Genomic DNA, 20,405 nt, shown 5'->3' with positions numbered 1-20,405 from the left:
GTCTGGGCAGCCAATGGCCAGCTGGGCCCAAACGGAGCCAGCCAATGGCCAGCTGGGCCCAAACGGATCTAGAAAGATGGCGACTTACAGTGCAGGAATAACAGGCTTCATTTTACGTCCATGTTAGACCCGGGGAACGCTTTGTCCATATTTTTTACAGTCTATGGTGCGAGCCCATTCCCATTCCATTCCAATTCCAAACTTTTTGCTCAGTTTTGTGTTTTAGTACAGCAGATAATAGGAACGATCTTTCACTTGGTGATACGATAAAAAAACTATCTATCTATCTATCTATCTATCTATCTATCTATCTATAATGGTGATTTTTTTCCTAAAATTTGTAAGAAATGTAGACATAGGCTAACATTTAGATGTGGCGGCCATCTTGAAATAGCACCGCCATATTGGATTCTTGGATGGCTCGGTTAAAAAAGTTAAAGAGGTGACCCAGAGGCATGTTCATGCCAGATTTCACGCTTCACCAAGCGAACAACCGTTCCAATGATCTGCTATATTGCACGAATTTTGTGTGCGTGTGTACATCTGTAATCCATGTAACCCGAGAACCGTTCGCCCCACCGACTTCAAATTCGACACACACGTTCCACACACCCACAGGAAGTGCATTGCCCGGTCTCGAGTCGGCATGGTTGTCCAGAACCGCCACAAAAGGCCTTTTTTATTTGGCGGCCATCTTGAAAAATGACCGCCATATTGGATTTTTCGCTGGCTCGGTTTAAAAAGTTAAAGAGGTGACCCAGAGGCATGTTCATGCCAAATTTCACGCTTGTATCACCAAGTGAAAGGTTCTCTCACAATATGGCTGTTAGCCGCTGTACTATGTGTGTATGAGCACGGAATGTGCTCAGCTGATTGGCTGAGATCGGAATGTGATGTATGATGATAAGAGCGCACCTCACTTCAAAGTGTGATTTGTTAATGAATAATTATGTGTCAAATGTCATTTTGTCTGTATGGTTAATGATTGAGTCCCTATGTCCAGCTTTTGGTGTATGTATATCTGTAACCCATTTTTGTCCTAACACAAACATTAAATCCCATTGACAATGAATGGACAATTTTACATCATAGTGTAAAAGTTTTGCGTAACACAAACATTGATAATTATGTTGTAGGCCTATAGGAGTCTTTCAACTCTCAACTGTCAGTAAGAAGTCAGCGATGATGAATTACGATCACACGGGTATGATTTATGTCAGGGTTCCCCAATAGGCGGCCCGCGGGCCATTTGCGGCCCACAGAGCGCCCCCTTGTGGCCCATGAAAGAATTTAAAAAGAAAAAAAAATGTTTGTTTTTTTATTATATTTTTTTAAGGGTCCAAGATATAAATGGCATTAAATGGGGGTCAGTAGCCTATGCATGTCAAACTGGGCATCCTTTTCAAATGAATTTTCAGGGCAAGACCTCGACCTCGCGCGTGCAGACTCGGCCCCCAGCCTGGTACGCTAGTCAAAATATGGCCCTTGAGGAAAATTTATTGGGGAACCCTGATTTATGTTAATACAATATAACAATCGGGGTGGTTTGTCTCCATGCTCTTATAGAGACAGACCTAGACATAGGATCTGACATAAATTTTGTAAAATTAAAATCCCACCAGGTCAGCTCTATTAGATCAATGGTCAAAGTTCCAGCACTTGCACAGGAAAGGTTCAAATCCGGGGTAGAAGAGAAGAGTTACATAGTTCTGCTTTAAGTATAAAGTACAGGTCATCAGCAGGTCTCCTGTATCCTCCCAAACAGAAAAGTCATATCTGATTGTATTAAACAGCGTCAAATTGCTCGTTGGATATCACTCATCGGCCCTGCGTACTACCACCTGTTTTAAATTTGCACATAATGCAGGACTCCTGCATGAGGCAGCAGGAGGTTGCTTTACTGAAAACAAGCGCTTCCAATCTCCAACACTCCAAAACAATCTGGAAACAGGGGATGGCATAGCACTCACGCACTGATGGGTGGTGTGAAAGATTACGTAATGCCCTGGGCCTGTACGGGTTGGGCAGGGGACACACATCACAGTGTATAAAATGTAACAACTGGACAAAGGCTTTAGAGAATCGTTAGACAAAGGAGGACAGTCATGAGGGCTTCTCTAGACATACACCTGCTTTCATATCTGTACTTGACCTTGTTATCTTCATTTCCTGCTTTGTCTTCCTCACCTTCCTCTTGTGAATTACAGGAACAGTTTCATCTCAACAGAATGTACAAAGCTGGGGACATTGTTCTGGGTGGCTTGTTTCATGTCCACCTCCGCTCTGTCTACCCTGAGCTGTCTTTCACCTCCAAGCAACAGCAGCCCACTTGCTATAGGTGAGTATCACAAATAGCTACATTATATCAAGCAAGACAATTAGCTAACTTGCTTTGATAGATAATAGCCTACCATAGGATTAGTTGATACTGTGTAGTTCTACCAAGATGAATATTCAAGGTTACGGTGGAATTTTGTTTTGTTAGATTTCACAATACTGGCTTCAGGTCAGCACAGACCATGGCTTTTGCCATAAATGAGATCAACAGAAACACCAGCCTACTACCCAATTTGACTCTGGGATATGTTCTCTATGATAACTGTCTCACACTTGGAGTTACATTCCGGGGAACATTTTCATTGGTCACTGGGAGAGAGGAGCACTTTCAATTGGATGAGAGCTGTGTTGGGTCTCCTCCAGTGCTCGGAATTGTGGGTGCTGTGACCTCAACAAGTTCTATTGCTGTGGCTAGAATACTAGGTTTATACAGAGTGCCCCAGGTACGTTGAACCCCCTTTTGCCATGGCCTATTTTATGCCGAATGTAGTTTAGTTGCTTATTTACAAATCTAAAATATGATAAATAATGCATCTTGCAGCTTGACAGCTTGACAGCTTGACATGGAACACATTGTTGCTGTCGGGCAGAAACCTCATAGCTCGATATGTAAACTTTATTTTTGGTAAATAAAAGCCTTACATACTAAATACTCGACCTACAAGCTCACAATGCTGCTATTTTTGATTTTCTTCTTTGAGGGGCGCTATATTCAGCAATTAGTGTAGATTTCCGTCTTACACATAAATTCCCATTGACAATAAATGGAGAATTTACGTCATATGTGTCTGAGCAAAACGGCTTAGTGTCTAGTATGAGGATGTATAATGAAAAGAGCGCCCCTCACTTCACACAGATATAAATTCCCATTGACAATGAATGGAGAATTTTACGTCATAGTGTCCGTGCAAATCAGCTTAGTGTCTATTTTTGTCCTACACAACAAGCGCATCCAAACTCAAAACACTTCGAAAAATAATCACCTACACTTGACAGAAAGTAGCTCATAACATGTCATGTGGATTTTTATGAAACAAACATGTTGCAGATAGAAAGAGAATAATTCAAGCTTTCCATAGGCTACAGCTGCAATGTTGGTAAGTTTAATGTTGTTTATTACGATCTGATATAGGACTTTTCTGTTTGGATGTAAGGGCTGTCATTGGTGGTATTGAAAATCTAGATTCAACATATTAAAATAAATCTAGTGTTCCAAGTTGTGGCTAGAGGGCACTGATTTACCACATGGTTGAATGTTATGTTAATTCTCTTTTTGCATGGGTCTTTTGTTATTATTGAGTATTGAGAACAGATGTTTTGTACCTTTTATAGGTCAGTTACTTTTCCTCCTGTGCCTGTCTGAGTGACCGCAAACAGTTCCCATCTTTCTTTAGAACAATCCCAAGTGACGCTTTCCAGGTAACCTACAGACTATATATCTGTTGGTATATACAGTAGGTTCTTTCTTTTTTTCATGTGAATGATCCCCAGTGAAACAGATTTTAATGCTTCTGTTCCAAACACTTGCATGACTCCCTTTAATGAGTGTTATAAGATATTATATCACCTATGAATGCTTGTTAATGTTACTGCTGCTACTGTAGGACTTTAAACCTCATCTATTGTCATATCTGTGTAAGATATTTACTGGTTCACTTTGTGAATAAATTAAGCACTTATCCTTCCATTATATCCACTCAGGTGCGAGCTATGCTTCAGATTATGAGGCGGTTCAGGTGGACCTGGGTAGGATTGCTGTTCATTGATAATGACTATGGACACAACGCTGCCAGATCCTTACAGTCTGAGATGGCTCAGTCTGGCTTGGCCTGTCTAGCCTATGTAGAGGTTGTGCCCATGGACTCTGACCCGGTCAAACTTCAGAGGATTGTCTCTGTGATGAGGAAATCCACAGCTCGTGTGGTCGTTGTACTTGTATCTCGGAGCCGTATGGCTAAACTCATGGAGGAGGTTTGATTTATGATGCATTCATAATTATAAGGAATACTAAATTAGCTATATTAAAATGAACAAAAGCTAAAATAGGTTCGATTTTTGTAAACCTTTTTTCCATGCAATGGAATAATAATAAATACTTGGACTTAAAGTCATTGTTTCATTTGATGGTCTTATACCCGGGCAGTTAACCATTTATGCTAAAATAATAATAATGACAAAACCAAAGGCTAAGTGACCTTGCCCCTAAAATGGGGCCTGATTGGAATGCAGGTGTTTTTGTCCATTTTCTGAACGGTTTTGGACATGCAAGGTTTCTATCCAACAGCAACACTGTGTATAATGTTGTTCAACACAATAGGTGGTAAAGCAGAATGTGACAGGTATGCAGTGGATGGCCAGTGAAGCCTGGGCAACATATACTAAACTCCAGACTCCTCACTTCATGCCGTACCTGAGAGGCACCCTGGGCGTTGCGGTCCGTCGAGGAGAGATACCAGGTCTCCAGGACTTCTTGTTAAAAATACATCCCGACAGTCACCCTGACAACAGCCATGAAAAGAGCATAGTGAGTCTTTTTCATTTAGTAATTAACTGTTTTCAATGTTTACAAGGTTTATCTATGTTTGTGTCTGTTTCTTCAGGTGAGGAAGTTTTGGGAGCACACATTTCAGTGTACATTTGCACCCCTTCCGACTGGCTGGGTGGATGCTGGTGGAAGGGTGTGTACTGGACAAGAGGAACTAGGAACAGCAGAAACTACAATGTTGGATGTGTCTGACCTCAGGGGAGAGTACAATGTGTACAAGGCTGTGTATGCTCTGGCCCATGCCCTCCATGACATGTTGCAATGTGTCCCAGGAAGAGGGCCTTTCATTGGGCACAGCTGTGCCAGTTTGCACACAGTACAGCCATGGCAGGTGGTATTACTGTACTTCACAGTTCAATATGTATTATCGTAATGAGGTATAATACTAATTGCCTGGCAGTGAATGTTCAGTGTTTTTTGAGGGGCGCAAGTGTTTGTGTGAACATTGGCTTGTGATTGGCTGATCACCCCATAGCGATGATTTGATTGGCTGAGCAAAGTACATATTGAAGAGTGAGGGCAGAAAAGTGAAAATTCCAAAAGTGATTGGCCGGAAATACCTTTGTGATAATTGATTTGTGAGCATGGAATGTGATGTACGATGATAAGAGCGCCCCTCACTTCACAAAAGTGGGATTTTTTTAAAGTTTAAGAAGTCTTGTTTTCAAACTTTTTCTCATCACCATTTATTTTCTAGCTTATCTATTACTTGGAAAAGGTCAACTTCACTACATCATTTGGTGATGATGTATCATTTGATGAGAATGGTGATCCTTTACCAATCTATGATGTCATGAACTGGGAGTGGCTCCCTGATGGAAGCACAATGGTTCACAATGTGGGTTTGATCAAGAAGTCAGCCTCCGGAGATGAAGAAATCAATCTGGATGAAGACCGAATCTTCTGGAGCTTTGAATCCACAAAGGTTGCTTTGGTCTAAAATAACTAATGTTGAGCTCATGATGTGAAAGTAATTTAGTGTAGACTGAAATTGATTATTGTTCCTTTCCTCTGTAGCCTCCTCGGTCAGTGTGCAGTGAGAGTTGTTCCCCTGGAACCCGTGTGGCCAGAAGGAAAGGAGAACCTGTCTGCTGCTTTGACTGCATTGTCTGTTCTGAGGGAGAAATCAGCAATCAGACAGGTTGATTGAATGCATTGATTGATTAACTGATTGAATAGAACAATTTAGCACAGAAAAGAGCACGTTAGAACGTCACAACATAAAGTCCTGTTACACCTTTTCACACGATAAATAGTGCAAACACTGCTATTTCTTCAACACAATAAAAAAATAAAAAAATGTACAAAATCATCTTGGCCTACAGTGACCTGGATACCAGGTGTAAAGTGGTTCAGATTAGTTTTAATCTAGTTCAACCAGGTGCAAATAATGTTACGTCTGTAGCAAAAGTGCAATTGGTGCCCATGTTCAGATGAATTGGTCAACTCACTCAATAGATAATGGATGAGAACAGACGGGCAGACATAAATAGACAGACACAGACTAAGGTGCTATTTACACGAGGATGGTGTTATAAAACGTCAAAATAAAGTATCGTTTGCTGCTGTCATTTAGACGAGAACCGTATTCTCAGGAGGTGAAAACGCAACGAAGTGAAACCACCTCCCAGAGTGGAAATCTTTGAGAACGCCGTTTCCTATGGTCTCCATATAAACAGGCAAAACGGTGAATCCGCAAAACTTATGACATCATGGCTCACGTTGGCTCACAGCGCATATGTTTATTACATTGATGCAGAGCCATATCATTATGATATAATGGAGTTCCTGAACAAGCCTCCCTCCTCGCCTACAAAGCGATGCTCATCAGCGATGGTGAATGTAAAACCATGATGTAAATAAAATGCCTTGTGATAGGCGGCAGCGTTTATGTAGCCTAATGTATTATAAAATATATAACCATCCCATGCCAGTCTGCCTGCATGCTCTGTGCTGCCTGTCAGCCTGTCTGTCACCTTGATGCGTTAGTATAGAAAGCAGGCAGCGAGCGACGGCCACAACCACGTTGTGTTCTGTAAGCGTCATTTAAAACCCTGATAGTGTTACGTGAAGGGGGAGCTACCTGGTTCTTCTTCTTGTACGTGGGTGACTGGTCTATTTGGCAGCCCGTTACCGCCACCTAGCGACATTATAGCGTTTTCATAAAGTGTGCGTTCTCATGTAAAGGGTCAATAAAAATGAGAACTCAACAGGACTTTGCCATTTTATCTGGAGACCGTCACCGTCTGAAAGAGGCGTAAAGGAAGGAAGGACAGAGGTTTCCACATTTATAGTAGATAGGATAGTAGGATAGGCATAGCATAGTACGATACTAATAATAATAATAACTCAAATTTATATAGCGCTTTTCTAAATACCGAAGGTCCTTTACATAAAACACTAGGAGTAGTAGGATAGCAATGTAGGTTATCTTTGGGATAATACTTCACTTGTCTGTCCCTTTAATCTTTGTTAGACTCTACAGAGTGCACCAGTTGTCCAGAGGACTTCTGGTCCAGTCCCCAGCGTGACCACTGTGTTCCTAAGAGCATGGAGTTCCTCTCCTACCATGAGCCTCTGGGTATCTCCTTGACAACCATCTCATTGCTAGGCACACTTATCTGTGCCATTGTCCTGGGAATCTTCTTTTATCATCGTGACACACCCATGGTACGCGCCAACAACTCAGAACTCAGCTTCCAAATTTTGATGTCACTCAAACTATGTTTCATGTGTTCACTTCTGTTCATTGGCCGTCCCAAGCTCTGGACTTGTCAGCTGAGGCATGCAGCATTCGGGATCAGCTTTGTGCTGTGTGTCTCGTGTATCCTGGTAAAGACTATGGTTGTGTTGGCTGTCTTCAAGGCCTCCACGCCTGGGGGTGCAGACATTATGAAGTGGTTTGGTGCTATGCAGCAGAGAGGAACAGTTCTGACTCTTACTTCTATCCAGGCAATAATCTGCATAGCCTGGCTTGTGTCTGCCTCACCGACTCCGTATAAAAACACACAATACCACAGTGATAAGATTGTCTATGAGTGTGATGTGGGATCAACAGTTGGTTTTGCAGTGTTACTAGGTTATATTGGTTTACTGGCACTCCTCAGCTTCCTCCTAGCATTCATGGCAAGGAATCTTCCAGACAACTTCAATGAAGCTAAGTTCATCACTTTCAGCATGTTGATCTTCTGTGCCGTGTGGATAGCCTTCATCCCAGCATATATCAGCTCTCCAGGCAAATATGCAGATGTAGTGGAGGTATTTGCTATTTTAGCATCTAGTTTTGGTCTTTTAATTGCACTGTTTGGCCCAAAGTGTTATATAATCATTTTGAAACCTGAGAGAAACACTAAGAAGTCCATCATGGGCAGAGGTGCGACCAAGACGTAGTAGCAGAACTTCAATGCTAACACATTTTCTCTGTTTTTTATAAATAATATATGGATACATTTGATTGCTGATAACCTTGATGGTAAGTGAATAAAGTGATTAAGTTTACTACCAAATTAATTAACCAAAAGCAGTAATCCGGTCTGAGATGCAAACATCTATTATAAATAAAAGTTGTCAAAATTGATTACCCTTAAACTTTGGTGATTATTCTTTTCATTAATGAACTACATTTTAAGCATGATAGATTCATCGTGAACAACCATCCTTGGCCTTCAACACTAGGAATCAGATTTCAACAGGGTGAATAGATGTGTCACACACACACACACACACACACACACACACACACACACACACACACACACACACACACACACACACACACACACACACACACACACACACACACACACACACACACCTGATCTGATCTCTGCATGAGCATTGAGGAAATGAAGCCACTGCTTGCATCTGAGGGCTGAAATTAAAAAAAAACAATGGAACGTGTGTACGTGATCCGTGGCCGACTCAGTCACAAAGAAACTATCAATATTAAAAAACACTCTTTAAGAACATAGAAACATATTATTTAAGGTGCACTGTTTTTTAAGGTGCACAGTTTTTAAAGGTGCATATTAACTGATACTCAAAAAAAATGTTTGTAGCCAACTACGCCACCCTTTGATAAATCAGTAGAGTAAAGGGAACTCTGACACTTTGGTCATTCAATTTCAACACAGGTTCAAGTCTAAAAGCAGGTAAAAAGAGCATAAATAGCTAAAACGAAACAGAAACAGGATGTTGGGGGGGTTACAAAAAGGATAAGAATCTTATTGGGGCTAATACAGAGGGCACTCTAAAATGACCATAGAAAAATACGCCCTACCCCTATAAAATCCTAAATAACTAACTAAACTCTAAAAATAAACACTTAACCAAAATAAACAAAACAACTTTAAAACAACTTCTCACAATGTGCAAATCTGCAATTTTGCCACAAGCAAATACAGGAGGTGCAGGCTGCAGGGACATAGTCACAAAGGTTCAGTTCGTCCGTTTCTTCTATACTTCTGGTCACTGAAACACATCAAAGGACTGGGCACAGTTCATCTGTTTCACAATGTCGTACTATACTGATGGACGTTCGTGAAGGTCGGTCCACACGTTGGCAATACTAAATGTCATGCGGGTACTTACAGGCGACCCAGGTATGAAACCTGTGCCCGTCTGTCATCTGCGTGTAGTATTGCGACCTCTGTTCTCCATGTCTCGTCTCGTCTCTGGGCAGCCCTCCCAAGGCAAGGACGCACTCTCTGGGGGTCGTGGCACTTATAGCGTCGAGGGACATGGCTACCACTGGCCCCCCCATGGGGGTCGTGGTGATTACAGCCCTTCTAGCGTCGACAACATGGCTACCACTGGCCCCCGGCTGCATCCTGGCCCCCAGCCATGGTAGCTGCCCCTTTTCAACCTTCTCCTTCCTTCTCCCAAACACTCTGCTCAGTCTTCTTTCTGCCAGCCCCAATATATAGGCCTCTTGATTACTGGCCCCACCCATGCCCAGGTGCAGGTCATTTGCCACTCTGTCCTTAATGCACTTAGTTGGTTAGTGAGTCAGTGGAAAGATAAAGGTTGTACAAAAATCATGCAATACAAATAAATAAACTAAATAATAAAGAACAATAATCTCACTCGCATTCAAAATAATAACAAATCACACGCGTGTGAACCGAGTGGTGCAACTACCCTCTCTCCCCACATGTGTGCATGTACAACTTCCTGGTCTCAACTGCGCATGGAAAAACCACCCACCCATGTCATGTGATCTCTGAGGAATCAGGAAGGGAAGCCTGTCTAGCCACACTGAAAGTCAACTCAGTCAGTGTCACAATCATTACTAAGCTGAAACATGGCACAGCTAGTTCTGTTGCACGAGGATAATTTGTTTTGTTCTATCTGTCTGGATCTACTGAAGGAGCGTGACTCTTCACTGTGGACACAACTACTGCACTAAGTGTATTGAGGGACACTGGGATAAGGATGGAAAAAGGAGAGTCCGATGTCCAAAGTGCAGACACATCTTTTATAGACCTGTACTGAAGAAAAACAACCTGTTGGCTGAGGTGGTGAATATAATTGAGAAGACAGAGCTTGAAGGTGCTCGTCTGATCACTGCTATGCTGTACCTGGAGATGTGGCCTGTGATACCTGCCGTAAGAGAAAACTGAAAGCCGTGGAGACTTGTCTTCAGTGTCTGGTCTCTTACTGTGACGAGCACGTCCAGCCTCACTATCAATCTCCTGCCTTTAAGAATCACAAGCTGGTCAAAGTCTCTGGCAAGCTTCACGGGGACATCTGCATCCTGCAGGTAATCCAGGAGACGGAGAAAGAAGTGAACGTGCTTCAACAGGAGGGGGAGACCATCAATTACTCTGCCGATAGATCAGCGAGGAACAGTGACACCCTCTTCGCTGAGCTCATCTCTACGGTTGACAGAAGACGATCTGAGGTGAGGGAGCAGATCAGAGACCAGCAGAGACGTGAAATGAAACGTGCTGAGTCTGCTGACGAACAGAGGAAGCGTGCAGAGACATTTTGATACAGTGATATATGTATTGTTTTTCTTAAATCATTAAAGGTTGCTCTCTCTAATGAGGAGAACGATCCTGCTTTGTTGATATCTACGTATGAGACCGCTATTTCAACGTTTCCACGCCACTCCACCTCCCAGTAACAGCGTCCGGTCAGACCCTCTCTACTCAAAACCTGCGGCCATTCAGTGAATCTCTCTCTGTGATGGGGATAAGATTGTTTTTTCGTCATTGTTACTTTTCTGTTCCCTTCAGATAGAATCAGGTGTTGGTGTGCTGTGTTTGGATCTAGTGTGATTGGACATGAATATTGTAAGAACTCAGTTCTGGTCTTGGGTTCGGGTGGTTCTGACCACTAGGACCCAAGCCAACCAGGATTTGTTTGCTGGTGTCCCTGAACAAGACACTGAACCCCCAACGGTTCACTGGGTGTCCACTGGGGCTGAACACTGCTTCTAATAGGATGTGTCAACATAATTACAAAAAAAAGTATCACTACAAATGACTTCTTAATTTTTTTTATTTTAGAAATATGTTTGATTGTTTCTAAGACCTCAGCTCTGGTCTCGGGTTCTGGTGATGCTGACAGTAAAACATCCACTCTATTCACTGAGACTGAGATATTTGTCCCTTCCTCTTTAAAAATGTCCTCTAGTTTATCCCTGACCTTTCACACAGCCACAGTCACATCTTCAAATGACCTCAGAGGACAAACATTGCTGCTGACTTGGTCTGCAGATTCACTGATCTTTGAGAGGGAGGTGTGAAGGCTCATACATAGTCTGGATTTTCGGTGGTGGGGTGACCACCGAACTACAACATGACGTCACGAGCTGCGGTGAAGAGCAAACCACCGCCACCGCTCCAGCCCCTTCTCTCTGTTTTTACTCACCACCGCTCAACGTTATTTCAGCTCCGGTGGTCAGCTCACCACCGGAGCGGTGGTCACCTCACCACCGAAAATCCAGACTATGAATAGGCCTTAACTGTTTAAGAAATGGATGGGATCCTCTGTGTGTGAGATCTGCTGCAGCTCAGCATGTCTCCTCCTTAGGTCAGCAACCTCCTGCTCCACACACTTCTTCTGTTCTTCAACACGACTCACGTCATGTTTCTGCTGGTCTTTGATCAGCTCCCTGGCCTCAGTTCGTCTTCTTTTAATGGCAGTGGTCAGGTTAGTAAAGACTGTCGTCCACTGCTTTATCAGCAGAGTGATTGATGGACCTCACCTCCTGGTAAAGCACCTTAACGTCTTTCTCTCTCTCCTGGATTCTCTGCTGGATGTTCTGCTGACTCGTGTCAAACGTTTTCTGTCTCTCTGTCCTTTCCGCTGCAGCTGTGACCTTTCACGGAGCACAGAGAACAGATACACTGCTGGTCAGTACGACAGAAAAGCTTCTTCACCTCGTCGTGATGAGCACAGATGTTCTCCGGAAGCTTACTGGAGGCGTTTACCAGCTTGTGATTGTTAAAGACAGTAGACTGATAGTGAGGCTGGAGGTGAGTGTCACAGTAAGAGACCCGACACTGAAGACTAGTCTTCACAGCTTTCAGTTTCCTCCGAGTGCAGAAATCACAGACCACATCTTCATGTCTATCATAGTGATCAGGAGGAACAGCTTGGAGTCCCGAATTCTTTACTATTACTATATCCATCATGTCTGCCAACATTGTGTTTTTCTTCAGAACAGGTCTTGAGATGAATGTCTGGCTGCACCCTGGACAGCTGAATCTCCCTTGTTCATCATCCTGACCCCAGTATTCCTCAATACACTTACTGCAGTAGGTGTGTCCACCGGGAACAATCACTGGATCCTTCAGTAGATCCAGACACATAACAGCAGAACTTTTCGTGGTCAAGTTGAACTTCTTGATGCGCCATTTTACAGCTAAAGGTCCCCACACACCGAGCGCATTTTTCGGATTTATAGCCCTCGTTTCTCCATCGGTTTTCCGAAAAACGCGCCCAGTGTGCAACCACCTTAACTGTCTGATAAACTCACGACACAGACACACTTGAGACGACAGCCGCGGACAGAAAAAGCTGTGTTTTACCTAATTTCCGAGTTTTTAAACAGCTGGTGGATGGAAAAGAAGCTCCACCCCCGCGGCTGACTGCCGCGGAGGAGAGCGTTTCCGGGAATCTGTCCGTTGTCCAAACCATTTTGGGATTTGCACAGGGGTGGATCAAATATATGCTTCAAAATATATCGCGTTTATGAACGCAGGATTTCAAAAGTATTACTCCTAAGATAACTTTGGAGCCAGGGGGGATACAGGGGGGGACCCCCCCCCCCAGCCAGGGGGGACACCCTAACTCATTTGGGGGGGACCAATGTGACGCTGGCAGGGGATTCGTCCCCTGCGTCCCCTAGGTTATTGCGCCCCTGGTGGTAGGATTGCTCATTTAAGACAAATGTCTGTGAAGTTTTACTGGAGAAGGGAGAATGCATGCGTTGTGTTCCAACTCGGTTTTCAGCAGCACCAATGCGCGGAGAGAGAGAGTTGCGCCAGCAATGCGATCTTAAATGTTAGGTTGTATTGGTGTAAATATAATTATTAATAAATCCGAATGGCTCGAATTGAAATCCGAAATCCGAAAGGGTCGAATTGCTCGAATCCACGTGGGTTTTTAAAACGAATATCCGAATGTAATTTTTTTTCCGGCAGCACTAGTGTGCACTGTGCAACCGTTGCCTCTGTGTGTGGGGGTGGGGTGGGGACCTGGGGGTGCATACTGCACGCAAGAGGAATGTGTTGAAGTGTTGAAATATGAGTCAGTAGTTCTCTCTCTCTCTCTCTCTCTCTCTCTCTCAATTCACTCCCTCTTTCCATGATCGTGTACTTTATTTGAAAAAGTTAATTTAGGACCTTCTAGCAGTTAATTTCGTTTTATTAAACACATTTCTTCCATGTAGCCCATGTTTTGTAATGGCATTATCATGCTATTTATGCCCGTGAATATACAGAGTTAACTTAACAATGATACATTTATATGATAATACCTTTTATATAATCACCAACATGAATTATGTTTGTTATTTACAGCTAGGTAGAGTAGTGGGGCGATATGGAAAAGGGGCGACCGTACCTGTTACCAGCCTGGGACCGAGGTTAGCACTTTATAGTAGATATATTTAGCTATATTTTATTAACTATTCCCCCAACTCTTCTGGCTCATATTTCAACAGGGTGAAATATAGTACCCTCTCGCGCCTCCCCCATTGGTGATGGCTCCTCCTACACACACGCACGCACACACACACACACACACACACACACACACACACACACACACACACACACACACACACACACACACACACACACACACACACACACGCACGCACGCACCACACACCACACACACACACTCTCTCTCTCTCTCTCTCTCTCTCACAGGGTTGCCAAGTCAGCTTATTTCCCGCATCTTTTGGCTTGTTTTTTTCCCTTTTTGGGGGGCTTGTTGAATTTAAAAAAATGTGTGCCTTAATTGTTTAGAAAATCAACAAGCCAATATATTCCTTTGGTGTACATACCGGTAGACCTATACTAGTATAAATATCCATGGTTTAGGGCAGTGTTCCCAAACTTAAATTTTCATGTCAAATTAAGGACCCCCAATTTGGCACTCGATTATTAGCCCACGGACCCCCATTTGAAAAGATATGCTGGAGACCACCCTAAGACAATATGGCAATATGGCTCTAGCAGTGATTCTCGACCTGTTTCAATTAAGGACCCCCAGTTTGACATGCATTAGTCTACGGACCCCCATTTAATGGCATTTCTATCTCTGAGACCCCAATTTATCTCTGAGACCCCAAATCAAGATGTTAATTTAACTCTGAGAATGGTGAATGTACCAATGGGGTCCATTTGGTTCCATTTGTAGCCTACACTCTCAGAGTTACAGACCGTAAATTTGGTTCCAAACTATCATTTAGCTGAGGACCCCCTGGAACTCCCTCAAGAACCCCTGGGGGTCCCCGGACTGCAGTCGGACCACTGGTTTTAGGTGTGAATCACATTGAGTGACAGAAGGGTCTGTGCCCTAGCGGCTATATCTATGTGTAATGTGTGTAAACTGTAACAATAAAATAAACGACCAAAACATAATTGTCATAGACTATAGTATTTATGGATGATGGATACATCAGTCTTTTTTATTATGATTATGGACATATTATTGGGCTAGGCTACTATATTGTTTTGGCTTGTTTTTCGAGGGGAGATTTGATATCCCTCGCAAGAGTTGGCTTGTTTTTTGGGAGGGTTTTGGCTTATTTCTTTCACAAGAGTTGGCAACTGGCAACACTGAGTCCGGAACTCCCACGATAGTGGGACTTCTTATCAAATGAGAAATGAGACGGAGTCAAGGAGACCACACTGAACTTTTTTACTTTTAGACATCCAGGCAGCTAAAATGGCGCAACAAGAGCAAGAGGGACAACTGGACCATGAAAAGTTCTCTTGTTCTATCTGTCTAGATTTACTGAAAGATCCAGTGAGTGTTCCCTGTGGACACAACTACTGCAGTAAATGTATTGAGAGACACTGGAATCAGCGTAATCAAAGGGGGAAATTCAGCTGTCCACAATGCAGAGAGACGTTCATCCAAAGACCTGATCTAAAGAAAAACATAATGATGGTTGAAATGATGGATATACTTAAGAAGACAGAAGTCCCAGTTGTTGTTCCTGAGCACTGCTATGCTGGACCTGGAGATGTGGCCTGTGATTTCTGCACTGGGAGAAAACTGAAAGCTGTGAAGACTTGTCTTCAGTGTCTGGTGTCTTACTGCGACACTCACCTCCAGCCTCACTATCAGTCTCCTGCCTTTAAGATTCACAAGCTGGTTAAAGCCTCCAGCAAGGTTGAGGAGAACATCTGCTCTCATCACAACGAGGTGAAGAAGATTTTCTGTCGTACTGATCAGCAGTGCATCTGTTATATGTGCTCCATGGAAGAACACAAAGGTCATGATAAAATCTCAGCTGCAGCAGAAAAGACTGAGATACAGAAAGAGCTTGATACGAGTCAGCAGAACATCCAGGAGAGAATCCAGGAGAGAGAGAAAGACGTGAAGGTCCTTCACCAGGAGATGGATTCCATCAATCACTGTGCTGATAAAGTAGTGGAGGACAGTGACACCATCTTCACTGAGCTCACCACTTACGTTAAGGGAAGACGATCTGAGGTGAGAAAGCTGATCAGAGACCAGCAGAAATGTGAAGTGAATCGTGCTGAAGAAGAGAGGAAGTGTGCGGAGCAGGAGGTCACTGAACTGAGGAGGGGACATGCTGAGCTGTGCCAGATCTCACACACAACGGATCACATCCATTTTCTACACAGTTCCACTTCTCTCTCAAGGATCAGTGAATCCACACACCCAGTCAGCAGCAATGTCCGTCCACTGAGATATTTTGAAGATGTGACTGTGGCTGTGTCAAAGATGGGGGACAAACTAGAGGACATTTTTAAAGAGGATGGGACTGATGTCTCAGTGATAGCGAATAGAGCCAATACATTACTGTCAACACCAGAATTAACCAAGACCAATATAAAACTAATAATGAGGTTACTTTTAGCGACCCTTGTCTTTGTAATTATGTTAACGCATCCCATTAACAGCAATGTTCAGCCCTTGTTTACACACAGGGAGCAGTTTGCGTTCAACTGTCTTCAGGGATACCTCAGAGCTGACTTCTTACAATATTCATGTCCAATCACACTGGATCCAAACACAGCACATGTAAACTTGTCTCTTTCTGAAGGGAACAGAAAAATAACACATACTCTACCACCACATCCTAACATCACTAATCCAGAGAGATTCACTTTTTGGCCTCAGGTTCTGAGTAGAGAGGGTCTTAGTGGACGCTGTTACTGGGAGGTAGAGTGGAGTGGATTCAGTGTTAGTATATCAGTCTCATATAAAGATATCGACAGGATTAATAGTAAGAGTAGTAGATTTGGATCCAATGATAAATCTTGGTCTTTACTGTGTAGTAAGATTGACTCATGTTATTTCCAAAACATGACTAAGGTAACGCGTTCGAATGCCAATCCATTAATGGTAACTAAGGTTCACACAGGTTATGTGTCCTCCAGAGTGGGAGTGTACCTGGATCACAGTAGAGGTGATCTGTCCTTCTACAGCCTCTCTAATGACACCATGACTCTGCTCCACAGAGCCCAGATCACATTCACCCAGAAGGTCAAAGTTGGATTATTGTCAAGACCTGGAGAAACTGCTGAGTTGTGTGACCTGAGTGACCTCAAGTAAAACACACTTTTGAATCTGTCTCTCATGACAATAATTTATTCATAATTCGATTTTTCCCCCTCTCTCAAGATCAACTTAAACTCAAATTTAAAAAAGACATTGTTCTCTTGATGGAGATAAAATAACCAAATGATTTGTTTGGCCTCAGATTTGTCACTCAAATCGTGTTTATTTTATTGGTATTATAGAAGATATGTTAATATGCTTGCTGTCTTACTTTCAGATAATTTGTTTAATAACTATCTGTTTCACTATTTTGTTCTCCTAGTATTCACATGTATTTTCTGTGCTTGGTATTCCATGTTAAACAAAACATACTCTCCCCCCATGCCTTCGGCGTGGTGGAGACAATAATCTTGATTGACTTTTTAATTCTCTGAATACTTTTCAACTGAATTCACAGACCTTTTTTAATTACATTATTACTATATATTTAATGCAATGTAATAATTCGTAAGCAATGTGATATATACTATTATTTAACTAAAGATTAAGACTCGTGAGACTCGTGACCCATATAAATTGGTCCGTGACCCATACAAATTGGTCTTTGACCCACAAATGGGTCCCGACTCCTGACCCACTGTTTAGGAAAAGCACACAATAGCTAGATTTCTGAATGAACTGACATGTGACACGTGTTCCTCTGACACTGTCAGATCAAATAGTAGTACACTGACACATAACGAGCATATTATTTTATCCCGCTTTGGTGTGGAGTGCAGGAGGGTGTTTCAGAGAGAGGATGCGTTTCAATGTAGGCCTACTGTATCTTGTCTTGCCCACTTTGGGTTGTCAAAAAGCATGCAACATTTAAAACGCATGTATCACCGACTATAAATTGTTGGAATGTAATGAAATAAATCTTAAAATGTATACAAAATATCCCGTCTTTCCTGGAAAACAACAAAATGTGACCTACCACTGTAAAGCTGTGATGTGACAAATATTTGATTTTGACATATTTTGCGTTGGTGGTGTTAGGAGGAAGGATTAGGAAGCACCTCCTATGGTGGGTGCAATTTGTGAATCCATGCCTCAGTTATTGATATCACACATGTGGTCATTCACTTTTTACCTGACTGGATGTAATTGTTGTCACACCTGGGAATTTTTTACCAAAGAACTGGAGAACCTGTTATTGAACAAAATAACAACAATCATAATAATAATAAAGAAATCAGCCACCGTATAACTATCATTTTAGTTATTGATTGATTGACTGAATATACTTTAACAGTTTGCAAAATAGTAGTGGTACAACTATACAATGATGATAAAACAAAACAAAACAAAAAATAATGTTTTCGATTCATCAAGCCACTTCCTGAAAATGATCACCCACTTCTTTACACCTGTGATGCGAAAGATTACTCTAATTCTGATACACTAGCAGTGTTTCTCATCTCAACCTGTGGCTATCTGTGGATCCAAGTCAAATATGATTGTTTTACATCACTATACCTAATCAACATGAGTTAGACTTTAATATATTAGCACCCCTCACTTTTTGCGAGGGTTGTGGCTTGCTATATAGCAATAATTACTACTGATCATCATGGTTATTTTACAGTAGACCAGGGGTTCCCAACTGTGGTGCGCGAGCGCCTTTTAGGGGGTGCGTGACATGAAAAGGGCAATGACGGTTTTATGCTGTTACAGCACAAACGGCAAAATCCGGCAAACCACTGTTGTAAGGAGATGTATAGAGTAGCTGCGGGAGTAAACAGCAGCTGCATGTCTCCCAGTGCTGTGACATTCTGTGATTATTTGCCATAATCATATATTTGGCACTGGGGGTGCCTCTTGCTAGTTCAGGAGGTAACGGGGTGCACGGCCAATAAAGTTTGGGGACCGCTGCAGTAGACTATACTAAAAAGCATTTAAAATATTTCTTTGATGCTCATATTAACCTTAGGAAGTAGCCTATTAAGTTGTTTTTCATTAGCATGCATTCTATACATTCCATAGGGCTAGACCATGGTCATATGACATAATCAACTTGCATCAGTAGCAGTTCCAATTGAGTGAAAGATTCTACACTAATTAGCTAAGATTGCCTTCCAAAGTTTTCAGGAGTAGCAGACTGTAAAAAATTCTGCACATCCAGAATTCTATCCTCAGAGATGCTATGAGTGATCTGGCTCTGCATTTACTCAACAAAATGAAGAAAATTGTTGCAAGAAACAAACAAATAAAAAAACATGTTTTTTATATTACATTTTGCCAAACATCACACACACTCCTATCCTCCTGGTGGAGACCTGTGCCCAGAAGGGCACATTTTGTAGTTTATATTATTTTTTACACATTCAGAAAATAATCTAGCGACCCCCCCCAAATAATCTGGCGACCCCCAGAGGGATCGTGGCCAACAGATTGAGAACCTCTGCCCTAATACTCCAGAAGGAGGACCACAGATCTACATAATGAGAACAACACAAAGAGGACCACAGATCTACATAATGAGAATACAACTCAGACGGCCTGGCTGTCTCCGCCCAGCTTAGAGCTTGTATGGCCATACCTCTCTCTTCCAAGCCCAGCGGGGTGACGGGGTCCCATGACAAACAATAGAGGACATGGGCGTGACATCATACCCAGAAGTTATGCGGGAATGCCTACTGAGTGCAGCAAATAACTACTTTCTGGCCTTGACAGGCCAAGGTGCCATTTCTTACACCTCAGCCACATGCCACCAGAGAGAACAGCATGGAACAAATAACAATAGGCTACAAGGAATAGGTCTATAGCCCTACTATACAGATTAACGACTTCACACCTCCCTCCACTAGTTTACACACCCAGCCCCTATGCTGGATTTGGGTTTTGGTTTGATGATGAATTGTGTCACCTCTCAAGTAGATAAATACTTTGGTGTTGTCATAATTGTTTGTCATGATCCAGAACAATATTCATTTTCTCTCAATCTCTCTCTGAAGGTCACCATTCTGATTTAGGCAAATATCTCCACTCTTCACTCCGAGTGGGGCCCTCTGGTCACCCCAAACATCATCACAAATTGACCACTGAAGCACAAATGTATGCGGCACACAACTGACATGTGCGTTGCGATCGGTGCAGGGTAATTAATCACACCACCCGCCAATTGTGTGCCCCATACGTTTGTGCTTCCCAAAGGAAGTGTTGAGGCCCAGGCCGTAGCGTAACGGTCTGGGCACCGGACTGGTGATCCAGTCGTGGTGTGCCGCGGGTTCGACTCCCGGACCCGACACGGCCTTTACCGCAT

General features: G+C 42.7%; 3 protein-coding genes across 3 annotated transcripts in view; 2 read left to right on the top strand and 1 right to left on the bottom strand.

Annotated features, from left to right (window-relative positions):
• LOC310871284 (tripartite motif-containing protein 16-like) overlaps positions 1–12,702 on the bottom strand; it is a gene marked incomplete at both ends in the record, with an annotated part of 503,649 nt that extends 490,947 nt beyond the window's left edge. Inside the window, 3 exons of the mRNA XM_083782769.1 lie at positions 11,000–11,221; positions 12,096–12,202; positions 12,645–12,702. Coding sequence (XP_083638895.1) covers positions 11,000–11,221; positions 12,096–12,202; positions 12,645–12,702 — 387 coding nt within the window. The remainder of the gene's footprint in view (positions 1–10,999; positions 11,222–12,095; positions 12,203–12,644) is intronic.
• Positions 2,196–8,272, top strand: LOC310870949 (extracellular calcium-sensing receptor-like; the record flags this gene model as incomplete). Its single annotated transcript, XM_083782343.1, has 9 exons — positions 2,196–2,338; positions 2,486–2,780; positions 3,670–3,756; positions 4,039–4,308; positions 4,655–4,861; positions 4,938–5,213; positions 5,580–5,807; positions 5,900–6,023; positions 7,359–8,272. The coding sequence occupies exons 1-9, from the start codon at positions 2,229–2,231 to the stop codon at positions 8,270–8,272; spliced, it is 2,511 nt and encodes an 836-aa protein (XP_083638469.1). The 5' UTR covers positions 2,196–2,228.
• Positions 12,703–15,248: 2,546 nt separating the features above from the next.
• LOC310870948 (tripartite motif-containing protein 16-like) lies at positions 15,249–17,376 on the top strand. Its single transcript, XM_083782342.1, has one exon. It carries the CDS (start codon positions 15,293–15,295, stop codon positions 17,153–17,155), a length of 1,863 nt encoding a protein of 620 aa, XP_083638468.1. The 5' UTR covers positions 15,249–15,292; the 3' UTR covers positions 17,156–17,376.
• Positions 17,377–20,405: the final 3,029 nt, after the last annotated feature.

The sequence above is a fragment of the Protomyctophum parallelum genome, assembly GCF_964188405.1.
Source record: "Protomyctophum parallelum genome assembly, chromosome: 14".
In the NCBI taxonomy this organism is placed as follows: domain Eukaryota; kingdom Metazoa; phylum Chordata; class Actinopteri; order Myctophiformes; family Myctophidae; genus Protomyctophum; species Protomyctophum parallelum.
Note: the sequence above shows the minus strand (reverse complement) of the source record. Positions and strands in the feature narration are given on the sequence as shown.

Bases quoted from the DNA above. Each gene is read 5' to 3' on its own strand.
- LOC310870948 (XM_083782342.1), top strand. From the start codon at position 15,293: ATGGCGCAACAAGAGCAAGAGGGACAACTGGACCATGAAAAGTTCTCT.